A 22,414-nucleotide genomic window follows, 5' to 3' on the forward strand; every position below is an offset into this window, starting at 1 on the left:
TGTAAAATGTATCGCTTGTCCATGTACAATAGTTTTGGCAGCCTATTCATTTTAATTGCAATACCAGTGCCCAGTGATATGCCATAAAGAATAGAATTCAGTTGAACAACAAACAAAACACAATATAATAGAACAAATAGAATTGAACACAACTCAGCAGATCCAAATACAACATAACACAACAATAGAGTTGAATAGAACATAAAACAGAATAGAATTTAATAGAATAAAATATAACGTTTACGTTATTGACTCTTTCTTTGATATTCTGTTTTTTTCCATTAGTTCCTGTTTCTCCGCTTTGTATTGTTTCAGTTTCCTTGATTACTGATTATATCCTTGTTTGTTTCTATGGTTACTTATGATTTGCACCTGTCTCTCATTATGTTCACCTTGTATTTATACTCCCTGTTTATTTTAGTCCCTTGGCGGTTCTCGTTTATGATTTATGTGGTTCGCGTTTATCCCTTCATGAGTTCCTGTGTTTCTCAATATTTTGGAATATAATAAAAACTGCCTACTTAAAGAATAAAACACAACTCAACAAAATAGAAGAGAACACAACAAAATAAAAAAGAATATAACTCAACCCACCACAGAAGACCAAAAAAGAACATAGAATAGAATTCAACAATATAATAAAACAAAATAGAATTGTTTTTACCACACAGTAAAGGAACAGACAAGAAAAGAACACAGAATCAAATAGAACTCAACTCATCACAGAAAAACAGAACAGAAAAAAATAGAACAGAATAGAACAGCACATAGAATAGAAAGTCAACACAATAGAACTCAACACACCACAGAATAACAGATAAGAACACAACTCAATTGAATAGGACAGGAGAATTAAACTGAACACAATACAATAGAACTCAACCCAACACACCACAAACCAACAAAACAGAACAGAGAATATCATTTACCTCACCACAAAGGAAAAGAATAGAAACAAATACAACTCAACACACTAGAATAGAACACAATAGAATAGAACTTAAACCATAAAACAGAATAGAAAAAAAGCAATAGAATAGAACTCAACACACCAGAAAACAACAAAATATAACAAAGCACAAAATGGAGCACAAAAAATAGCATAGAATGAAACTCAACACAACAGACTAGAACACAACATAATAGAACTTATCACTCAATAAAAGAACAGAATATAATAAAAACAATAGAGTAGAACCCAACACACCACAAAAAGAGCAGAACGCAGAATTTAATTTAACTACAAAATAATAGAATATAATAAAACAACACAATAAAATAGAACACAATAGCGCGCAACTTAACACACAAATGAACTAAATATAATAAAACATTATAGAACAGAATTTACCACACCATAAAAGAACTAACTAGAAAAGAACACAATTAAATAGAACTCAACTCAAGAACAGCACAGAAAAAATTAAATAGAACAGAGATACCACAAAATACCAGAAGAGAACAGCACATAGAGTAGGACACAAGTCAACACAACAGAACTCAACACACAAGCACAGATTAGAACAAAACTCAATAGAGTATGATAGGATAGAATTAAACTTAACACAATACAATAGAACTCAACACACCACAAAAGAACAAAACAGAAATTAATTTATAAGAAAAAAGAATAGAATTAATGAAATACAATAAAACACAATAGAATAGAACTCAACACACCAGAAAATAACAAAATATAACAGAGCACAAATAGAATAGAACAAAATAGAATAGAATAGAATAGAAAACAACTCAGCACAATAGAATAGAACAGAATACAGCAACATATCTGCCCTTTGTTAAATGAACGACACACACTCACACGTGTGTGTATAACACAGCATGCATTAAGAGATGAAAATATAAGGTCATGGGCACGCAGGGGGTTGCATTTGATCTTCTGTTCCATGATCTACCAGGCATGTCTTTTCAGCTCACCCCCTCCCCTCCTCTCCTGCTATTACACACTGGCTGTCAGCTGCCGGTCCCATGACCCGGACGGCACACACTGAGCATGCCCGAGCTGTCGTGTGTTGTCAGGGAGAAAGCAGACAGCGGAGACAGCGAGAAAACAAGCCATGAGTGGAGCCAGATGAGAGACAGTGACGCTAGACAATAGGGGTACTCATTTCTAATTAAGACTCTTTGTGTCAGCCAACTCACTATAACGTACACATGCTTCCTGGTGTAGAGCATTTTGGGATGTTTTGTTAAGGTTATGCCATATAACCCTCGTTTAAAGCATCTGCCTTGTCTTCAAGAGGTAAGACTGGAATTTTCTTTTACAGTGCAGAACTACTGCAAATGTAATATGTTTAATATTTTATGGATTGTGCTCATATTATGTTATATTCATTCATATTTTTGTTCATTCATTTATTGTTTAAAGAAAACATCAGAACATCCAACAGGTGTACAGGATAATTAACAAAGACAAATGACGTCTGTAAAGAACAGAAACAATGGACTTATACAGTGTCCACGTTATTGATTATTATAATTACTTTATTTAAAAAGACTGTATTCGATATAAAATATATATATTCAAAATAAATCAATAAATGTAATCCTCCATATAAAATACGTACATGCAATCGCATTTTAAGTGTTTTGTAATGTGCACCACACACAAAGTCAATATGTGGTGATACAAATGAACTCTAAATGGATGTTTAATGAATTACCACTCTTGAATTGTGCTGTCACAGACTGCCATGGAGATGACTTTGCTAATGGACCCCAATAAATGAGCACAGCCCTTCAGTCGGCTTTGTTCAACCTGCGTCGACTTCCCAAACAAATCCCAGCCTAGCCAAACCACACTTAGCTGGAATGGATGAATGTGGCAGAGGAAACTCACTAGAGCAGCATCTATGAACAGCATGGTAGGGAAAACAAACATGCTAACCATTATCTAACGCACTGCACGCAAATAACATGCCTTGACGGACAGTATAACCAGACCAAGCGGATGATCTAAGATGTAGGCTGCCCTACTGACACACTCACCTCGTTGAGTAGATTACTGACTGACTGATAAGGGCTATTCAGTGTCTAATGAATGGGGGATGGGTAATGAATTAGTGCTTCACAGGGGAAATTAGCTGTGATTGACCCCTGATAACTTTTTCAGAGCATCGGTGAGCAATTCTGGAGCGACGAGGACTCGGATGGTGACAGCGACGGTGAGGATTTCATCTACAGCGCCCAGGTTTGCATATTACCAAACAATCTATTAGAAACTCATGCTAAATCTGAAGCTAATTAGCTAAATTAGTAAACAAAGCTAGTTTTGTTCATTTTTTCATGTATTTTATAGATCTATTTTATCAATAATTTGTTCATTTTGCTCATCTACATACGTTAGTGGCTGAATGTAGAGTGCATTGGGGTTTACCAAAGTGCATTGTGGGGTTTTCAGGGGATTAGTGTAGGTTTAAAGGCGGCTCCCTAGTATGAGGAGCAGCAGATGGCTCCAGTTTTTCAGTAACTGTCCCCTCTTAATGAATAACAAATGAACGTATCGTTCGGGACATTATTTTCACTTGGTTGAGCTCCTAAAACAGTAAAATGACTATTGGTTTTAGCTCAGCATCAATGTAACATAACTGCAAGCTAAATCATTAAACATAATTTTGATATTACAAATGAAAGAATGGTTTCCCTGTCAGATCTAGCTGTACACTCTCTGAGTCTTTCCTGAGCCAGGACAGTATATGTTATACACTCACCTAAAGGATTATTAGGAACACCATACTAATACTGTGTTTGACCCCCTTTCGCCTTCAGAACTGCCTTAATTCTACGTGGCATTGATTCAACAAGGTGCTGAAAGCATTCTTTAGAAATGTTGGCCCATATTGATAGGATAGCATCTTGCAGTTGATGGAGAATTGTGGGATGCACATCCAGGGCACGAAGCTCCCGTTCCACCACATCCCAAAGATGCTCTATTAGGTTGAGATCTGGTGACTGTGGGGGCCATTTTAGTACAGTGAACTCATTGTCATGTTCAAGAAACCAATTTGAAATGATTCGAGCTTTGTGACATGGTGCATTATCCTGCTGGAAGTAGCCATCAGAGGATGGGTACATGGTGGTCATAAAGGGATGGACATGGTCAGAAACAATGCTCAGGTAGGCCATGGCATTTAAACGATGCCCAATTGGCACTAAGGGGCCTAAAGTGTGCCAAGAAAACATCCCCCACACCATTACACCACCACCACCAGCCTGCACAGTGGTAACAAGGCATGATGGATCCATGTTCTCATTCTGTTTACGCCAAATTCTGACTCTACCATCTGAATGTCTCAACAGAAATCGAGACTCATCAGACCAGGCAACATTTTTCCAGTCTTCAACTGTCCAATTTTGGTGAGCTCGTGCAAATTGTAGCCTCTTTTTCCTATTTGTAGTGGAGATGAGTGGTACCCGGTGGGGTCTTCTGCTGTTGTAGCCCATCCGCCTCAAGGTTGTGCGTGTTGTGGCTTCACAAATGCTTTGCTGCATACCTCGGTTGTAACGAGTGGTTATTTCAGTCAAAGTTGCTCTTCTATCAGCTTGAATCAGTCGGCCCATTCTCCTCTGACCTCTAGCATCAACAAGGCATTTTCGCCCACAGGACTGCCGCATACTGGATGTTTTTCCCTTTTCACACCATTCTTTGTAAACCCTAGAAATGGTTGTGCGTGAAAATCCCAGTAACTGAGCAGATTGTGAAATACTCAGACCGGCCCGTCTGGCACCAACAACCATGCCACGCTCAAAATCGCCTTTCTTTCCCATTCTGACATTCAGTTTGGAGTTCAGGAGATTGTCTTGACCAGGACCACACCCCTAAATGCATTGAAGCAACTGCCATGTGATTGGTTGATTAGATAATTGCATTAATGAGAAATTGAACAGGTGTTCCTAAAAATCCTTTAGGTGAGTGTATAAGAATTGGCTCTACAGGTTTATAGGTCGCGTAGTTGACAATTTCATCATTTTGACTCATAATTTCAATTGCAGGCCTTGTCTGGCCAACCACATGCTCTTTTCTTGGTCAGGTTAACGTCATTTGAACATATATTTGAATTGAAATAAATATATATAACATAAATATATTGCAAACCATAACAATGTACCCAACAGAGTTGATAGTTAATTAATATACTCCTTGACTTGACATGTTATTGTAGATACATTATTAGAATAAAACAAGAGGGCTCTTACAATAATGTATTTAAAATAACACCATAAGATGCATGTCACATGGTGTTGTGATACACCATTTTCTTTAGTTGCAGGAAGTTTTTCGTTCAGTACAGGGTTATTGTCGTTAAATAAAACTTTTTATTTGTATTACTTATATTTATTATCATCAATAGACGTGAAATGTATCCTTGTACATTGTAGATGACTCTTATGCTAACGCAAGTTTCTATGCAGGGTCATTATGCCACTGACCTGAGTCGACACCCGCAGCTGGACATCGATGTTGGTGCAGTGAAGGACATCTATTCTGAAAGTGCCGTTCTTGTCAGGTACATTTTGACCCACGAAGCTTCAACAAGTCCCATGAACTGCTAACATGGGAATAAAAGGAAATAAACTAAGCTTGTATATGAAGATCATGTCATTTCTACTGTGTTTGAGGTCATTGTTCATGATTATTTTATTATATTATTACACTGTAAAAAATGATTGCTGTGATTAAGAAATAATGCGTTGTTTCAACTTTAAAAAGTATGTGTTCATGCTTGACTTAAAATATTAAGTTTAGTTAACTTTAGTTCTAAGTTGGATATTTAAGTTATCTCAACAAATTTTAAGTTGTTATAACTAATTGCAGCCACATTTTTTACAGTGCTTGGTTGGGAAGCCTCTGTCCACTGAATGTTCAACATCAATGTAACTGTGGAGTTTTTACCTGTTCTCTTTATTTCAGGGAGTATGAGACCATTGACGATGTGGACATTGACCTCCACATTAATGTCAGCTTCCTGGATGTAAGAGCTTTTGGAACTTACTTTAATAATTTCCATATTTAACATATTCCGAATGAGCCATTTGAAAAAGGGCAGAAATGCACCATCACGTAGGAAAAAGTTCACATCCCCTACTCAGGGCTATTATAGTTAACTTTAACTAAAACTAAAACCATAAAAATTACTTTTGTTACTTGAAATAAAATAAACATTAACTAAAATACAATATAAAAACGTATTTCATTACAGCTAGTTCCCAATGAACTTTCATTGAGCTTAGCTTGATGTACTAAAATAACTCAAATTAAAACTGAAATACATTTTTTTTTAAACACAATAAAATAAAACTACTAAAATCTTAACTCAAAAGAAATAAAAAATAAAAATAAATAAATTTCAACATATAAAAAAATCTCAATGCTACTAAAATAATATTTGCATTCTGCAGGAGGAGGTGGCGTCAGCATGGAAGGTCAGTAGAACAGAGCCAATCATTTTACGCCTTCGTTTCTCCCTCTCCCAGTATCTGGATGGACCAGGTGAGTAACTATTTTAGTTACGAAAGACAGGAAGTGACTCAACTTAAATCCGCTGACAGCATCTCCACCTCTTTAAGAACCCACTGTGGAGGTGTTCCAGCCAACTTGTAAAGATGGTTTCTGCCTTGGGGTGCAGCTTAAAAGGTGAGCTGTGTTTCTATTCTATTTTGTCCAAACTGACATACTGCATATGCCTCGGTAATGATTACACCAACAAATATTGATGTCTTCTCCCAGAATTCTCAGCACTTTTGTATCTAATCAATGGAGACATCTCAGCAACGAGTTCCTGAACGCACAACAGAGGAAGAGACACAGCTGGTTTAAGGCTGGAGGAACCATCAAGAAGTTCAGAGCTGGACTCAGCATCTTCTCACCAATAACCAAGTAAGATAAGATACAATCTAGAGCAGTGGATCTCAACGCGGGGGGGCTCGGCCCACTAGTAAGATAATACTAAGATAATACCAACTGCAAGATAATATTTAAAAAAAAAAGAATTCAGAAGCTACCTTGTAACCAAACACGTCAACGTGTGATCAACAACAAGCGGATCTCTGAGCTGGTGTGAGTGAGTGGAGGCGGGACTAATTTGCATATTCATAGAACCGCTTGCAGTATTGATTTGGAGAAGAAGGGACCTTGGAGTGAAAAAGGTTGAGAACCACTGATCTAAAGAGTAAAAAATATGTGCCAAATATCCTAATAGTGATTTTAACAGTGTTACATGTTAACGGCTATTTTCCCCCCCAGGTGCTCCAGTGTTCCTCTAATTCAGGGCCCTGGGGTGAAAGCAAGGCCAGCAGGACAAGAGTTGAGAGTGACCCGCTTGATGAGCCGCTCCATGTCCTGCACCAAAGGAGATCTGCACACCTCCAACCCAATTGGACAAGTGCGTTTAAACATGCCTACATATAATAATGTAATCTATATGTATCCTGATATCACACATGTCCTTCAGAAACATTTCTTAATATTATCAATGTTGAAAACAATTGTTAATATTAATACTTAATATTTTTATGGAAACTGTGATGCATTTATTTCAGGATTCTTTGATCAGTAGAAAGTTCAAAAGAAAAGCATTTATTTGAACTATAAATCGATTATATTGTCCAACTTAATGCATCCTTGCCGAATAAAAGTATCACTTTCTCTTACTGACCCCAAACGGTAGTGTATGTATGTGTGTATATACACACACACTGTCTCTCAAATGATTGACGCAGTGCTTTTTTTAACAGACTGTGGCCGTCCCAGGCTCAAGATCCACAGTGCACATCACCACCAGGCAGCTCATTCAACTCTTCTTCTCCTCACAAGCGCTCATGCACTGCAAGAGCATCCCGACCCTGGAGTACGGCTTCCTCGTTCAGGTAAACCTCAACATTATTCAATGCATTCTACGTTTAAATGTAAAACACTTCTATTATTTGCATAATGAATTGCAATTGGTCTTATTTCTTGTATTCTTTCTTGCTGTTTTATTCATAAAACTGTTTAACCTGATTATCCAACTTACCTAATTATCCTTTTTTGTCCTCTTAGGTTTTGAAGTACTCAGAACAAAGGATCCCAACTCTGAACGATTATTGCGTGGTCTGTGATGAACAGCATGTCTTTCAGAACGGCTCCATGCTCAAGGTACAACACATACTTGGAAATCTCCATCGAAATACACCGGTACGTCCATACCACTATCATCACAATCTATTTTCTCATTGTGTCGTTCAGCCTGCTGTTTGTACGAGAGAACTGTGCGTGTTCTCCTTCAACACTCTGGGGGTCATGTCAGGAGCTGCGGAAGATGTAGCCACAGGAGCTGAGGTATCACACACACTTCACTTAGCTAAATCAAGCCATACCATACCATAGACTTCTATTGTTGTTATATAATATGGTTTTATACGGTCAAAAGTTTGGTATAATTAAGATTTTTTTTTATGTTTGTTGAAAGAAGTCTCTCTTATGCTCACCAAGGCTGCATTTATTTGATCAAAATACAGGAAAACAGTGATTCTGTCAAATATTAGTACAGTTTAAAATAACAATTTTCTATTTGAATAGATTTTAAAATGTTATTTATTCTTTTGATGTCAAAGCTGAATTTTCAGCATTATTACTCCAGTCTTTAGTGTCACATGATCATTCAGAAATCATTCTAATATGCTGATTTGGAGCTTATGGTGCTTTATTTTTTTTAAATAAGAAATTAATAATTTTATTCAGCAAGGATTCATTGCATTTATCAAAGGTGACAGTAAAGACATTTATAATGTTACAAAAGATTTCTATTTAAAAATAAATGTTCAAAAGTATCACGGTTTCCACAAAAATATTAAGCAGCACTGTTTTCAACAATCATAATAATAAGAACAATTATTAAAAACTGAGCACCAAATCAGCATATTAGAATGATTTCTGAAGGATCATGTGACACTGAAGACTGGAGTAATGATGCTGAAAATTCAGCTTTGATCACAGGAATAAATTACATTTAGTGTATATTTACCAGTAAATAGAAAATAGTTATTTTGAATTCTAATAATATTTCACAATATTACTGTTTTATACAGGTAGTGGACCTGCTGGTGGCAATGTGTCGTGCTGCACTTGAATCTGCCCGTAAAAGCATTATCTTTGACCCTTACCCCTCTGTCGTTGACCCTCATGACCCCAAGTCTCTGGCCTTCAATCCGAAGGTAGCTTCTTTGCCAAACAAAACGTTTCTAATTTCATTTTTAGAATTCTGGAATTTCCTGTTTAGAATGACTGTGTGACTTTCTTCGTTCATTTTCCGCTTATAGAAAAGAAGTTACGAGCGGCTGCAGAGAGCATTAGACAGCATCACGTCAATCCGAGAAATAACACAAGTGAGTCATTTGTAAAATGCCAACACTATTTGAGATATGCAATTTTACATTATCCGTGTCTTGACATTATTCTAACCAAGTTTGAAGCGATTCTGGTAAATATTAGAGGACGATTTCAAACACCTGTTGTTGTGACACACTTCCTGCTGCCAGTTGGTGGCGCTATGACTGTGACTCACAATATCTACATCAACGTTCACATTTTATAGACCGTCCATAGTCCTTGTTAAGGAAATGAGTGACACCTAAACTAATATTTTACAGGGCCCTTATGTTGAAATAAAGAAACAGATGGACAAAATGGACCCGCTTGCACATCCTCTGCTACAGTGGTGAGTGAAGCTGTGTTTCCTCAGACATTTTCCTGTCATTGTAATGACCCTTAATCTTCTTTTTCTTCTCAGGATTATATCCAGCAACAGGTCTCACTTTGTCAAGCTCCCCTCCAGCAGGGTAAGGGCGTTTGATCACATTTTCTCTCAAATAACAGCGTGACTAAACCTTTATTTCCTCTGTCTCACTCCTCCGTTTTTGTGCTTCCAGCAACTGAAGTTCATGCACACCTCCCATCAGTTCCTGCTCCTCAGCAGTCCTCCTGCCAAAGAGGCCCGCTTTCGCACCGCTCGAAAACTCCACGGCAGCACGTTCGCTTTTCAGTGAGCTTCAGTTTAGCATGATATCATGATCACTAACATAAACCAGCCTGGGGCAACTTGAAAATCTTGACTTTCTGTGACTAATCCCTGGTTTTCTATCTTTAGTGGTTCTCATATTGAAAACTGGCACTCCATTCTACGAAATGGACTTGTAAATGCCTCCTACACGAAACTGCAGGTACCACGGTTACCCCTAATGTAGTGTGTTACCCTACCACAGATTTCCTATATTGGGCTTTGGCCAATATTTCTTCCTGTTCTCTTTGACACAAGCTGCATGGGGCGGCCTATGGGAAGGGCATCTACCTCAGCCCCATCTCCAGCATCTCATTTGGATACTCAGGTATTTAAATATGCATCGAAAAGTTAATCGTTTTGGACATTTTGGACATATTTTGACAATTTGGGACAGGGACCATGGTAATACCATGATTTCTAGACATGCACCATGATAATACCAGTTAGGTCTTCGGGGGTTTTCAAACTAGGGTCCAGGAACTTTTCAGGGCTGCAAGGCGGTCCACAGAAAATTTGAGAGAAAGAAAAACATATTGAAATGTATTTTAGGTTTTTCAAGGTTATTGTGTTAACCTAAGATATTCATTAAATATATTTAATGCAATAATTTAACATTTTCGATTTATCATTTTCTAAAAACTGGTCAGATATTATTGGTCAGATTAATTACCATAAATATAAATTATTTATACTTAATAAGTAAATAGTTTAATCACAATATATATATATTTTTTTTTTTTCTACAAACATATCAGATTGAGATTAATCTAAATAAATATAAATTAACAAATTTTTATATTTATAATATATATATATTTAGAATTTAAAAACTGGTCAGATTATGAGATTAATCACAATAAATGTAAATTATTTGTATTTTCTGTAGAAACTGGTCAGATTATGAGATTAATCACAATAAATATAAATTATTTGTATTTTTATTATTATGTATATATTATTATTATATTATAATATAATATTATTATATTATATTATAAATTATTATTATTATTTGTAACATTGAGAATTAGCTTCGGCTAAAATGTTGTAGTATGTAACATGAGTTTATGTAAATACTTGTCCCTATTCAAATAAACTTAAATAAAATTTTCTGTAGAAACTGGTCAGATTATGAGATTAATCACAATAAATAAAAGTTATTTGTATTTTCTATAGAAACTGGTCAGATTATGAGATTAATCACAATAAATGTAAATTATTTGTATTTTCTGTAGAAACTGGTCAGATTATGAGATTAATCACAATAAATAAAATTATTTGTATTTTCTATAGAAACTGGTCAGATTATGAGATTAATCACAATAAATGTAAATTATTTGTATTTTCTGTAGAAACTGGTCAGATTATGAGATTAAAATAAATATAAATTATTTGTATTTTCTGTAGAAACTGGTCAGATTATGAGATTAAAATAAATATAAATTATTTGTATTTTCTGTAGAAACTGGTCAGATTATGAGATTAATCACAATAAATAAAATTATTTGTATTTTCTATAGAAACTGGTCAGATTATGAGATTAATCACAATAAATATAAATTATTTGTATTTTCTATAGAAACTGGTCAGATTATGAGATTAATCACAATAAATATAAATTATTTGTATTTTCTATAGAAACTGGTCAGATTATGAGATTAATCACAATATATATAAATTAATAATTTATTTTTATTTTAAACAGGTCAGAGAAAGTAATTATAAATAATTTATATTAATTTGGGATTAAAGAAAAACCTTAATATTTGAATATGATAATCATTCAGTACTATGATTTATATCCAAGTACCATCAATACCACTGCCAGATTATGTTTTTAAGGAAACTTTTCTGAAGTGTTTGAAATAATTTTGAATGTTTTACTGCAGTGTTAATTAATGGTGCTGTATTTGTGTGCAGGAATGGGAAAAGGACAGCACCACATGCCTACTAAAGAGGAATTAGTACAGCACTACAACCGGGTCAACACTGTCTTACAGGTATTAACTCTATCTGTGGAGATTGGACTGATACGGATGTATTACAGGTGCAATCTGTAGTTAATCGTACTAGGTGAGTCGAACCTGATTGGAAACAATATAAGCAGAGTCATATAAGTGTTATTTGTTCACTTTTGGGATTGCACTCACATCGCTAGTTTATCAGCTACAAGAAAGACACTTGTATTGTATGTATCACTGTTAAATGTGTCATTTTTATTTTGCAGTGTCGACCCGTACATTCAAGGTTTCTTCAGAGTCGGAATCTGAACTGCGTTGCTCTGTGTGAGGGTATGATGTTAATAATACAAATTATGTCATTCAAATCATTGTAGAGATTTTTTACTAATAGTAAACATTTTAAAAGTGCCTTATTAATTTTTGTTCAACAGTAATAACATCCAAAGATCTACAGAAACATGGAAATATTTGGGTCTGCCCGATTTCTGATCACGTCTGCACACGGTTCTTTTTTGTGTGAGTATCTTCCCGGCTAACAGGGGAGATTAACTTTTATGATTAAACAAAATTGTCCATTTTGATTTTATGCCGCCTTTAATAAAACATTTGTTTAAAGTTATCTGGTCTTTTTAAAGTTCTCAAAACATAATTTATAGAACATTCATGTAACGTTTTTACCTGAAACGTTTAGTTGGACATTTGTTTAAGAAAGTTCAGTGAACATTAAAAAGTAACAATCCCATAAATGATACAAGTGAAGAAAGAAGAAGAAAATGAAGGGGGGGGGAGCGTTTTTAAAACATTTAAATATGTGGATATTTTTAACGTTCAGAGAACATTCAGATATAACGTTTTTAAATATTAATGTGAACATTAACAAAACAATCATAAAACATATTTTTTGTTTGCTGGGTCTACGCTTTAGCATGTTCTTTGTCTGTCATTCCTCAGGTACGAGGACGGTCAGGTAGGAGATGCTAACATAAACACACAGGACGTCCGGATACAGAAGGAGATATTGCGGGTGATTGGAGGACAATCGACCTGACTGACCCGTTTCACCACTGTGACGCTTTACTCTACAAGGGAACATATCAACTGAAAATGGGAAAGAATTACCTCAAACTAGGTGTTTTTGGTGACGCTAACCTCCAGTCAAGTTTGTCTTTACATGGAAAGAACGGAAACCCCTTTTGTAACTTTTTTGATAAAACATTTTCTTGATTTTTAATTTAGTCTCTATTTATGTCATGTTCGCTTTACATTTTTTCTACATCATGAGAAGTGCTGTTAATAAGCATTGAATTTATAGCAGTTGAAAAAAAAAAATTTATTCCCATTTTGCCCACTGGGGGTCTCTATTGCCTAAAGAGAAGCATAAAAATAACTTGGAAATGAGATAGGAAAGGCTTCTAATTCTATAAACCTGCCATTTTTAAGTGTTTACATCTATGTACATCTACCACTAGACTAGAGATTACAGGTCCTGTTTAATGTATGTTTACTAGTGAAATGCAGCATATCCGTCAGTTGAGTTTATTTTCATGAGAATGTTGTGATGCCACTTGTTATATGGATCTTAAACCTCTTACATGAAATGTTCACGTTTGGTGCTGTGCACTATAAAGGCATCGTGTTCTCATTCACTCTTCAGAGAGCTTTGAGTGGAGAAGACTGACAATAAACTACACGTAATGACACATTACAGACGAGAAAGGTATGATTTTTTGTCGATGTCAAACTTAAGAAGACGCTAATCTAAGGGTCATGCTTTCACACGGCCCATTTTTGTATGTCAGCTCATTTTCAATAAATTCAGAGCATGTAACGACAACATACCAACATTCTTCAAAATATTTTATTTTGTGTTCAGCAGAACAAAGAAACTCATACAGGTTTAAAACAACATGATGGTGAGTAAATCATGATAGAATTTTCATTTTTGGGTGAACTATCCCTTTAAGACCTCTCAATTTCCCTAACAATGAAAACGGTTTATAAACGGTCTGAATAATGTCTAAACTAAAACGTTTCTGCAAACTGTTGGTGTACAGTCTAAGGGCTGCCAATTCTCACGCATTGAGCGTGAGACTCGCAACAACTGACACTTTTCACACGCTCTCACGCCACACATCCATTTTCTAACGCACAGAAAAATCGCGAAGCAAAGACACGGAGACCGACAGACAAAACAGCAGGTTACTTATGATATAAAAAAAATCTCAGCTCTCAGATTCTGTCAATTTTATTACGAAATTCAAACACTAAATACCGTTTTGGTAGGTTACTTGTAAATGTGACGTGACAGATCCCTAGCGGCACGTGAACGATCATCTCTACTAGTAAATAAACACGAATGAACAACGTTGAAAGATAAAGTACAACTTACCGAAATGTATTTTCCTCATACATAATATCGATCAATCAGTGTTTTTCAACCGCGGAAAGGGTCAACTGAACAGCTGGAGAACAATTATGTCACATAATATTTACCTCAGGAAATCCATTTAATGACCATAATATAGGCTAGCACATTAAAGTTAAGCTAGAAAATTGAGTATTTAGCTAAATATGTGTAGGCTACTATTACATATTTATTATATTTTTACTTATATCATTAAATAAGGTGGTTATTATAATAAAAAAAAACGCATTATATTTAATTTGAGTTATTTTTCATCTTAAATAATACTAGATAGGGCTCTCTATATGTTTACAGCATTAGGTGAGATTATTTTTTTTTTGAGAAAAATGTATGCCTATCTTGTGTAGGCCTACCTAATATTTATCCAGATGAATCAATATTGAATCAAATCACAAGATCTGAACTTTACTGTGAAATTTGTGTCAAGCAATAATAATAAAAAAAAACATAGCTTACCAGAAATTGTACCATGTAAACATTGTAACATGTTGTCACTAAACCTAATACAATTCTGTTTAGTTACTAAAATGTTTTGACAATCACAATACACTTATTGTGATGCAAGACATTTTTTTTTACATCCCCAATCCAATACCCCCCCCCCCCCCCCCCCTTTTTTTTTTTTTTTTTTTTGTTGTATTTTTTTAAACAATAGATGTCAATGGAAAGTCCCCATAATGGTAGAAATAAATAGGCTAGGTCTGTTGTCATACTGTTATCTGTCATGAGTCACGACCCCTAAAAAAATTAATAGTGTGTTGCATCGCGCCAAAGTCCCAAAGGACATTTTGACTTCCCGGTTTAGCCAGCGGGTCTGTTCTCCTCTGAAGCAGAAACACATAATAATTCATAACAGTGCACTACATCCACATGAGCCCCGCATCTGCTCCGAGACCCCATACCCAAAGAATATTTTACTTGTGTGTGTGTGTGTGAGAGTGAGAGATTTACTTGTTATATTTAATTGAATTTTATTTATATATGATTTATTATATGAATAAAAAACGTGATACAACATATTAATAATAATACAATGTTAAGTTAACTTTACTGCTTAAGTTCTGCTACATATTCATCCCATATTAAAATGCATTTAGCAAAATTATAATGTGCAATTATAAAGCCATTCAAAAAATTATTAATGTTATTATATTAACAAAGTATGTATTTTACGTTGTAAATAGGTTACATTAAGGTCCTATACAAAAAAGTTATAGGCAAAACAGTCATTATTATGTAGCTGGATGTCCAACACAATCTCTCTATTTTGAAGATGCCTATGTCATATAAAACACAATTGTTCTCTCTTCTTATTTTAGAATAACAAAATTGAAAAAGGCAGTGGAACATCTTGTTTTTGTCACTTGCTTTAATTTGTCCTAATTATCCACTTTGACTAAATTGCCTCTTCTTTGTAGGCTAAATTATGTTTTGACTTCCGAAAACTGCTTAGTATGATAATGTGCTCATGATTTTTCTTTATCGTTTACTCTAAAGTTTTCTTTTAGTCGATTGGACCTGTGCAAAATGGATTGATGTTTAGCACATCTTTCATTAAATTACTCTGTAAAATAAATGTTGTTTCCACTTAAAAGTAAGTGTTCGTGCTGCCTTGAAATTTGAAGTTTAGTCGACTTGAAATGTGAAGTTGTACTAAGTGACAACTTGGATATTTGAGTTGACTAAACTTAACATTTTTAAGCCAGCACGAACACTTACTTTTTTAAGTTGAAACAACAATTTTTTCCCCATGCAGTGCAGACATCACTACTGACACATCCCGATGTTAGTTTAAATGATCCACTTTTTATTCTGTTCCCCTTTCTTTTACACTCTACCTTTCACTGAGTGTGGTTATTATCTTTCTCAGGACACATTTGAATGCTTTGACCCTCGCAAATGTTGTACAAGTGCAGATCACGGCTGAACACACCTCGATACAATCCAGCTCGAGTAGTTCTGACACCCTCAGCAAAACGTGTTCAAAAAGCACTTGGACTGAGCCGTGAGGGAGAACTGTTCCAGAATGGAAGTGAGGCATGAAGGAGCCCTTTTCCATTTTTTCATCAGCGAGAAAATTACCCGGGCAGTTTTCAAGCTTGCATATTTCTCGCTAGAGAGGAACTTGCTGTTACAGTTTGTTTTTGAAACGCTCTTGACTGGCGCCCAATTTCTCCTTCCACACCAGCGGACGTGAAGTAAAAAGCGAATCTTTAATATTCCTCTCATCCCTTTGTAAGAGAGATTGTCTCTTTAACCAAAGTTCTCACTGAAGCCCCACTCAGTCGCCTCACACCATTAAACAAACTTCATTCTGACTTCATTTCCCTGGGGGTGTTGCAATCTGCAGTGCTCCTCTTTGAGACCTAATTTCCCTTTAATTAAATTAGTAAGACTTCCAAAGAAATCCGCTAGAGAGGCCCTGCGGCTTGGTTTCTGTTGTCGGGCAGATAACGGCTGTGAGTGTGTGTCGTCTTTGGAGATTGATAAAGTAATTGAAACAGTAATTGTCAACATGTTCGCTTTTATCTGTTCTGGGAGCTTACTAAAATAAGACCGTCTGGTTGGCAGTGAACTTGAAAGGCCCAGTTTTACCACCAGCATATCTGTAACTGGTCCTATAGCATCTTTAAATACACTCACTGAAATGTGTCCGTTCTTTTTTACACTGTAAAATAGCATTCATTTTGGTGGGAAACAATGTAAAAATGCTACAGCAAAAATCTTTACCTTACCAAATATGCAAGATAAATATATAAATAATGAAAAAAAATACAAACAAATGAAATAAAATTATAAAACCAAAACATTATATATATAAAAGTATAAATAATAATAAGTAATTCATAATTTGTGCTTTGTAAAAGACAAAATTTATCATTTTATTTATTTTATCATCTTTTAAAACCTTATATTTAACTCTAAATGGTAAAGTATATACTATTTAGTAACATATTTTTAATAATTCAATAAATATTAAGTTATTAATAATAACATTTTGTAGTAATTTTGCTATAGAATATTGATAAAAAAAGTTTCTATCAAGTAAACATTATAAATAATTCTATATGAAATTGTTATATTTTAAAATACAATATATATATATATATATATATATATATATATATATACTTTTAAAGTAAAATACTTTTTAAAATATATTTTTTAATTATAAATCGCATTATTATTTTAGAGAAAAACATCCCTGCATCAACCATCACATTTGTATTATTATTTTTTTTAATTCAATAAAATTAAGTTATTAATAATAACATTTTGTAGTAATTTTGCCATGAATATTGATAAAAAAAGTATCTTACAAGTAAACATTATAAATAATTCTATATGAAATTGTGTTATATTTTAAAATACAATATATATATATATATATATATATATATATATATATATATATATACTTTTAAAGTAAAATCATTTTTTAAATATATTTTTTAATTATTAATCGCATTATTATTTTAGAGAAAAACATCCCTGCATCAACCATCACATTTGTATTATTTTTTTTTAAAGGGTTTTTCTCATATTATTATTGCTATTATTGTGTACATTGTACTGTTTAATGTTGTATTGCATTTTAAAGTATCATTATGACAAGTAATTTTTCTGTGTAATATTGTAAAACAGTTTCTTTCAAGAAAATAATTACTATTATTTCATATGAAAATATATATTATATTTTAAAAATACAGTAGCCTATATTTACCATTATAGCACAATGTTTTTGAAATTATATTTTTATAATTATGGAGAAACGCATCACTGCATGAACAATCCCATCACATTATATTTCTTATTATTTTTGTTATCGGTTATGTACAATGGAGTGTTTAATGTTGTTTAATTTTACATTAATTTTTACTGCATTTTATTAGTGTTGGTGTTGTGTTTTTGTACCTTGTCTATATGTTAGTACTGACCATAGTTACAGGGAAAGCAACTTATGATAAACTTTAAGACTCTCCATTAATCTAACTGCATATAAAATATATTTTACTGTACATTTTACAGTGTATAATTGTGCTTTTTACTCTTTCCACGCTTCGTCTCATTGAACAGAAAGCTTGCCTTTCCTTCTGTCAACCCAGTTTCTAGAATGTTGGATGCTCCCCTTCAGGATACAGACTGTGTATTTTGTCAAGCAGAACCGTGTGGCCCTCTTCTCTGATTGAAATCACAGCCTTGGGGCTCTAACACTTTGAGAGCGTTCAGCAGCCACAGTGGGAATAGATGCAGAAATGGAACTGACGAAACAGCCACCTTCGGACATTAATGTTCACCGTGAATCCTCACTTGGTAAATGGCAGTTTGTTGTTGCTATATCAATTTAGCATTAGTTTTTTTACATACAAACATAATTTCATCATTTAAGTAGTTGGCCCAAAGCCACATTTAAAAGTAGATTCCTGGCATAAGTCAACTGTGCTTATATAGATAATTGTTTACTGGCTGGATTGTGCCGTCATGCATGGGTGGATGTGTTTTTAAACTCTCAGTCTTAATCAGTCACGCATGTTAATCAGCCACAGACAAGCGCTGATTGACAGGACTTCATTAACACTGAGGATTTTAAACGGGGAACTCGGGGAAGCATTTGCCAGGATGAAATTTTCAATTCTACACGGAGCACTTGCCAGACTCAGTTACTGTGTCTTTAAGAGATCTTTTGCCTCTCTGCCCTCCTCCCTCTCTATGTCCCTCACAACCTCTCAGATTGGGTCTTCAGTACATTCTGGAGTGTGGCAGTCACCACTTAAGAGTAAATATGCGAAAGGTCTCAGATTATGACCAGGCGTCAAGGGTGAAATGCGGTGACAGATGCAGAACTTCACCTTACAGTGGACGTTTATGAGAGTTCTAAGAGCAAAAAGGTAAATGCATCACTAGATGTTTTCTTCTAAATCAATTCAACGTTAATTTGTTCTTGTTCCATAAAGTTATTGTATTTGTGTGTAATTGCATGTTTAAATACACTTGACTTTTATTTTATTTTTATTTTATTTATTAAATTATTTTTTTATTATATACACGTTTTAGTTTAATTGCGTGTAATTGTATATCTAAATACAATTGCCTTTATTATTATTTATTTATATTTCTTATATGAGTCAAAATCTGCTAAGGGGTAATTTAATGTAACAAATCATGTTCAAAATGTATAATCTTTTATTGGAATATTAAACAACATTTGATCAAACTTTGATTATTGCCTTAATCTTTTAAACAACTGAGAGGGTAGTGATCAAACCTGTCAAATTTATATTACATCAGCATATGAGAGTCAAATTGGAAGACTACAGGGACTCATTTCAAGATCAACGTGTTGGACGATGTTCACAAACATGAGGTTTTTTAAATGGATTGGCATTTATTCTCTTTAGCATGGAGTGGGAAGTATTTCACTCACTTCCCTAATCATTCAAATTTATACTCGTGTGCGTTATATATTACGTATGTTACTGTCTCTGACAGACAGCGGCTGGGTCCGAAATCACATACTCTCTTGAGTAGGTACTTATTTTGAATAAGTAATTACTTCACGACTGCTAAAAAAGTATGTTCTATATAGTATGAATGTGTATAGTATGAATGTAATCTGGATGTGCTATATTCGCCATGTTGTCATTATCATGTGACCTACCAGCGTCAGTTACATCGCTTCACTGCCATTCACAATAATCTCCCGTGGCCTCATGGGATAGTAAAGTGTCCATCATATGCACACTTCAGAATCTCGCCAGAAGTAGTAGGTCATACGGGTACTTTTTGCCTACTCTTTTATGAGTTCTGTAAATTCAAACATACTTATTTTGTCACATACTGTTTTCACCTACTATATAGTAGAGAAGTGTGAGATTTAGGATGCAGCCCGAAAGTCACTCAGGCCGCCATTTTCTTCCTCTTCTCAGAAAGCAATGACGCACTCAAAACATCCGGTAGTTTTCCAGGAAATGCGTGTACTTGCTGGACTTCTGCTTCTCGTAAATACTACTGTCTTGTGCATGTTATTTTTTGACAGACTTCGATGTCGTGATATTCAAAAAATTATGGATCCTACGGTAATAATTATTCATTTATTAGCCAGCAAGTATTCAGTGAAGTGATTGATGCCCATGAGTGTATTTATGTCGATGTTTTTAGTTCCAATATTCCAACAGCCAGCCTAAGTTTTTGACGGACGTGATAACGTGCATAAGGGTTGACCTATGTTTGATTTTTGGCCAATTCTAAAATGTACTGTGTAGTTCATTATACTTATTTTATGAAATAAAGTTTATTTTGTATAGCTTAAATTACATGTAACTCAGAGACTGACATGTTTGGCTTGTCAAAAGTGTTACATTCAGCTGTCGCAAATTCTTTGACTTTTGAAAATCAAGTTCATTTTTTAACCAGGAAAGGAGTGGTTTTGATGCACAGTGGTTTCTATTGTCTCTGATAACAGAGATAACAGAGATCTCCTGCAGATCCTGTTGCGAATAATAGTGGAAAATCACTTTTTAAAACTGTTGTTTCATTATTACCACTTAGCAGATTTTGTCTCATATATGTTTATTATTATTTATGTGTTCTTATTTTAGAATTATTATTTACAATTTTATTTTATTTAAAATGATTATTTTATTTGTGTAATACGTTTATTTTAAATACATTATTTTATACTGTCCATGGTATCATCCATAAACTACAAGCTGAAAACTTTGATGCAATATTTGAAAGTTTGGATAAAAATTACATTATGCCCAAAATGAGCTAGTTAAATTTTAAATGTGGTTTTGCCTCTGGATTAATCTTGTTTTCCCCTTGTTTGGTTACAGCTCCCCTCTACCGGAGACTGAAATATGCTTCAAAGGTAGTGACGGAGAAATTGCTGATACTCAGCACTTTCAGCTTTGATGAATTTGCTCGATTTACAGAACAGATTTGTTTCTTTTCTTCATGTCAACTGCCTTGTCATTCAGTTCAGAGCTTTGGGAATAACAGAACATTAGCATTTCATATAATTTGGTTTCCCTCACGCCTGTTCAATTTCTTTTATGTTGGAACAGAATAGTGCTAGGACTCAGTTCTGGGAAATATTATCAAGTGGTACTAAATTTTGCAGCCTCAAGAACATATAAATAACCTATAAATATGTTTATGCCGGGCAGAGAGCTTCATGATAACACACAATCTACCTGTACCACATCTATCCAACCCTCTAAATTGAATCCCTCAAACTTTACTGGATCTCCTAACAAACCAAAGCAAGAAGGATTCAGGAAGGTCTGTTCCACTGGAGAACCAATCCCATGTCCAATCCCAGGACTGTCGTCTGAGGTGCTGGAAATGCGTGTGAAGGAAGGAAGCAAGATCAGGAACCTTTTGGGTTTTGCCATGTCTCGGTTTCAAGGCGACGGGCACGCGGCTCCAACGTCGCAGGTTCTGTTCAGTGGGACGGGACGGGCTGTGACCAAAACCATCACCTGTGCGGAGATTATGAAACGGAAAGTGCAGGGCTTACACCAGGTGTCAAAGCTCCAGTACAGGACAGTGACTGAGGTGTGGGAGAGCCAGGAGAGCGGCCCGGTTCAGATGACCATACACAGAACGCTTCCTTCCATTTGTATTCTTCTGTCCAAAGAACCGCTGGACCAGCAGGAGCCGGGATATCAGCCTCCAGTCGAAACTCTCTCAGAGGAAAGCAAATGGGCAGATGGACCGCAAGGGAATGGAAAGCCAGAAAAAAGACCACCGAGTCCTTGTTCTCATGATCTTCCCAGTCTTAAAAAAGCTGCTCTGGAACAGGACAAAATTGCAGCTTTGGAACCAGTTAAAAAATGTTAATATAAAAGTATATTTTGTGTATAACTTGCTATATGCTTATAACTGTCATACAACTTGGCCATATCAGGATGCAATAAATATGAATGTGTAATTTGAATGATAAAATGCATGAAGTAATTTTGTTA

At 34.8% G+C, this 22,414-nt stretch overlaps 2 protein-coding genes across 4 annotated transcripts; both read left to right on the top strand.

The window, feature by feature from the left end:
* Nucleotides 1–1,991: 1,991 nt before the first annotated feature.
* On the top strand, nucleotides 1,992–13,250 carry parp6b (poly (ADP-ribose) polymerase family, member 6b). 3 transcript variants are annotated; one of them, XR_014626036.1, is made up of 23 exons: nucleotides 1,992–2,263; nucleotides 2,709–2,885; nucleotides 3,134–3,211; nucleotides 5,434–5,528; nucleotides 5,933–5,993; nucleotides 6,421–6,511; nucleotides 6,589–6,655; nucleotides 6,749–6,898; nucleotides 7,265–7,403; nucleotides 7,756–7,887; nucleotides 8,060–8,155; nucleotides 8,246–8,338; nucleotides 9,088–9,213; nucleotides 9,319–9,384; nucleotides 9,649–9,716; nucleotides 9,789–9,837; nucleotides 9,928–10,040; nucleotides 10,146–10,218; nucleotides 10,314–10,383; nucleotides 11,979–12,131; nucleotides 12,286–12,349; nucleotides 12,451–12,535; nucleotides 12,971–13,250. XR_014626036.1 is itself a non-coding variant. In XM_084397566.1 (23 exons), the coding sequence occupies exons 2-23, from the start codon at nucleotides 2,841–2,843 to the stop codon at nucleotides 13,065–13,067; spliced, it is 1,938 nt and encodes a 645-aa protein (XP_084253692.1). In that variant the 5' UTR covers nucleotides 1,992–2,263; nucleotides 2,709–2,840; the 3' UTR covers nucleotides 13,068–13,250. The 3 variants fall into 3 exon arrangements, 1 of the variants encoding a protein (XP_084253692.1); XM_084397566.1 differs by having other exon boundaries at nucleotides 11,979–12,058; XR_014626037.1 differs by lacking the exon at nucleotides 10,146–10,218 and having other exon boundaries at nucleotides 10,261–10,383; nucleotides 11,979–12,058.
* An 8,226-nt stretch (nucleotides 13,251–21,476) lies between these two features.
* rpp25a (ribonuclease P/MRP subunit p25, a) lies at nucleotides 21,477–22,414 on the top strand. Its single transcript, XM_084397307.1, has one exon. It carries the CDS (start codon nucleotides 21,597–21,599, stop codon nucleotides 22,287–22,289), a length of 693 nt encoding a protein of 230 aa, XP_084253433.1. The 5' UTR covers nucleotides 21,477–21,596; the 3' UTR covers nucleotides 22,290–22,414.

Source organism: Rutilus rutilus, assembly GCF_951802725.1.
Source record: "Rutilus rutilus genome assembly, chromosome: 23".
Lineage (NCBI taxonomy): Eukaryota > Metazoa > Chordata > Actinopteri > Cypriniformes > Leuciscidae > Rutilus > Rutilus rutilus.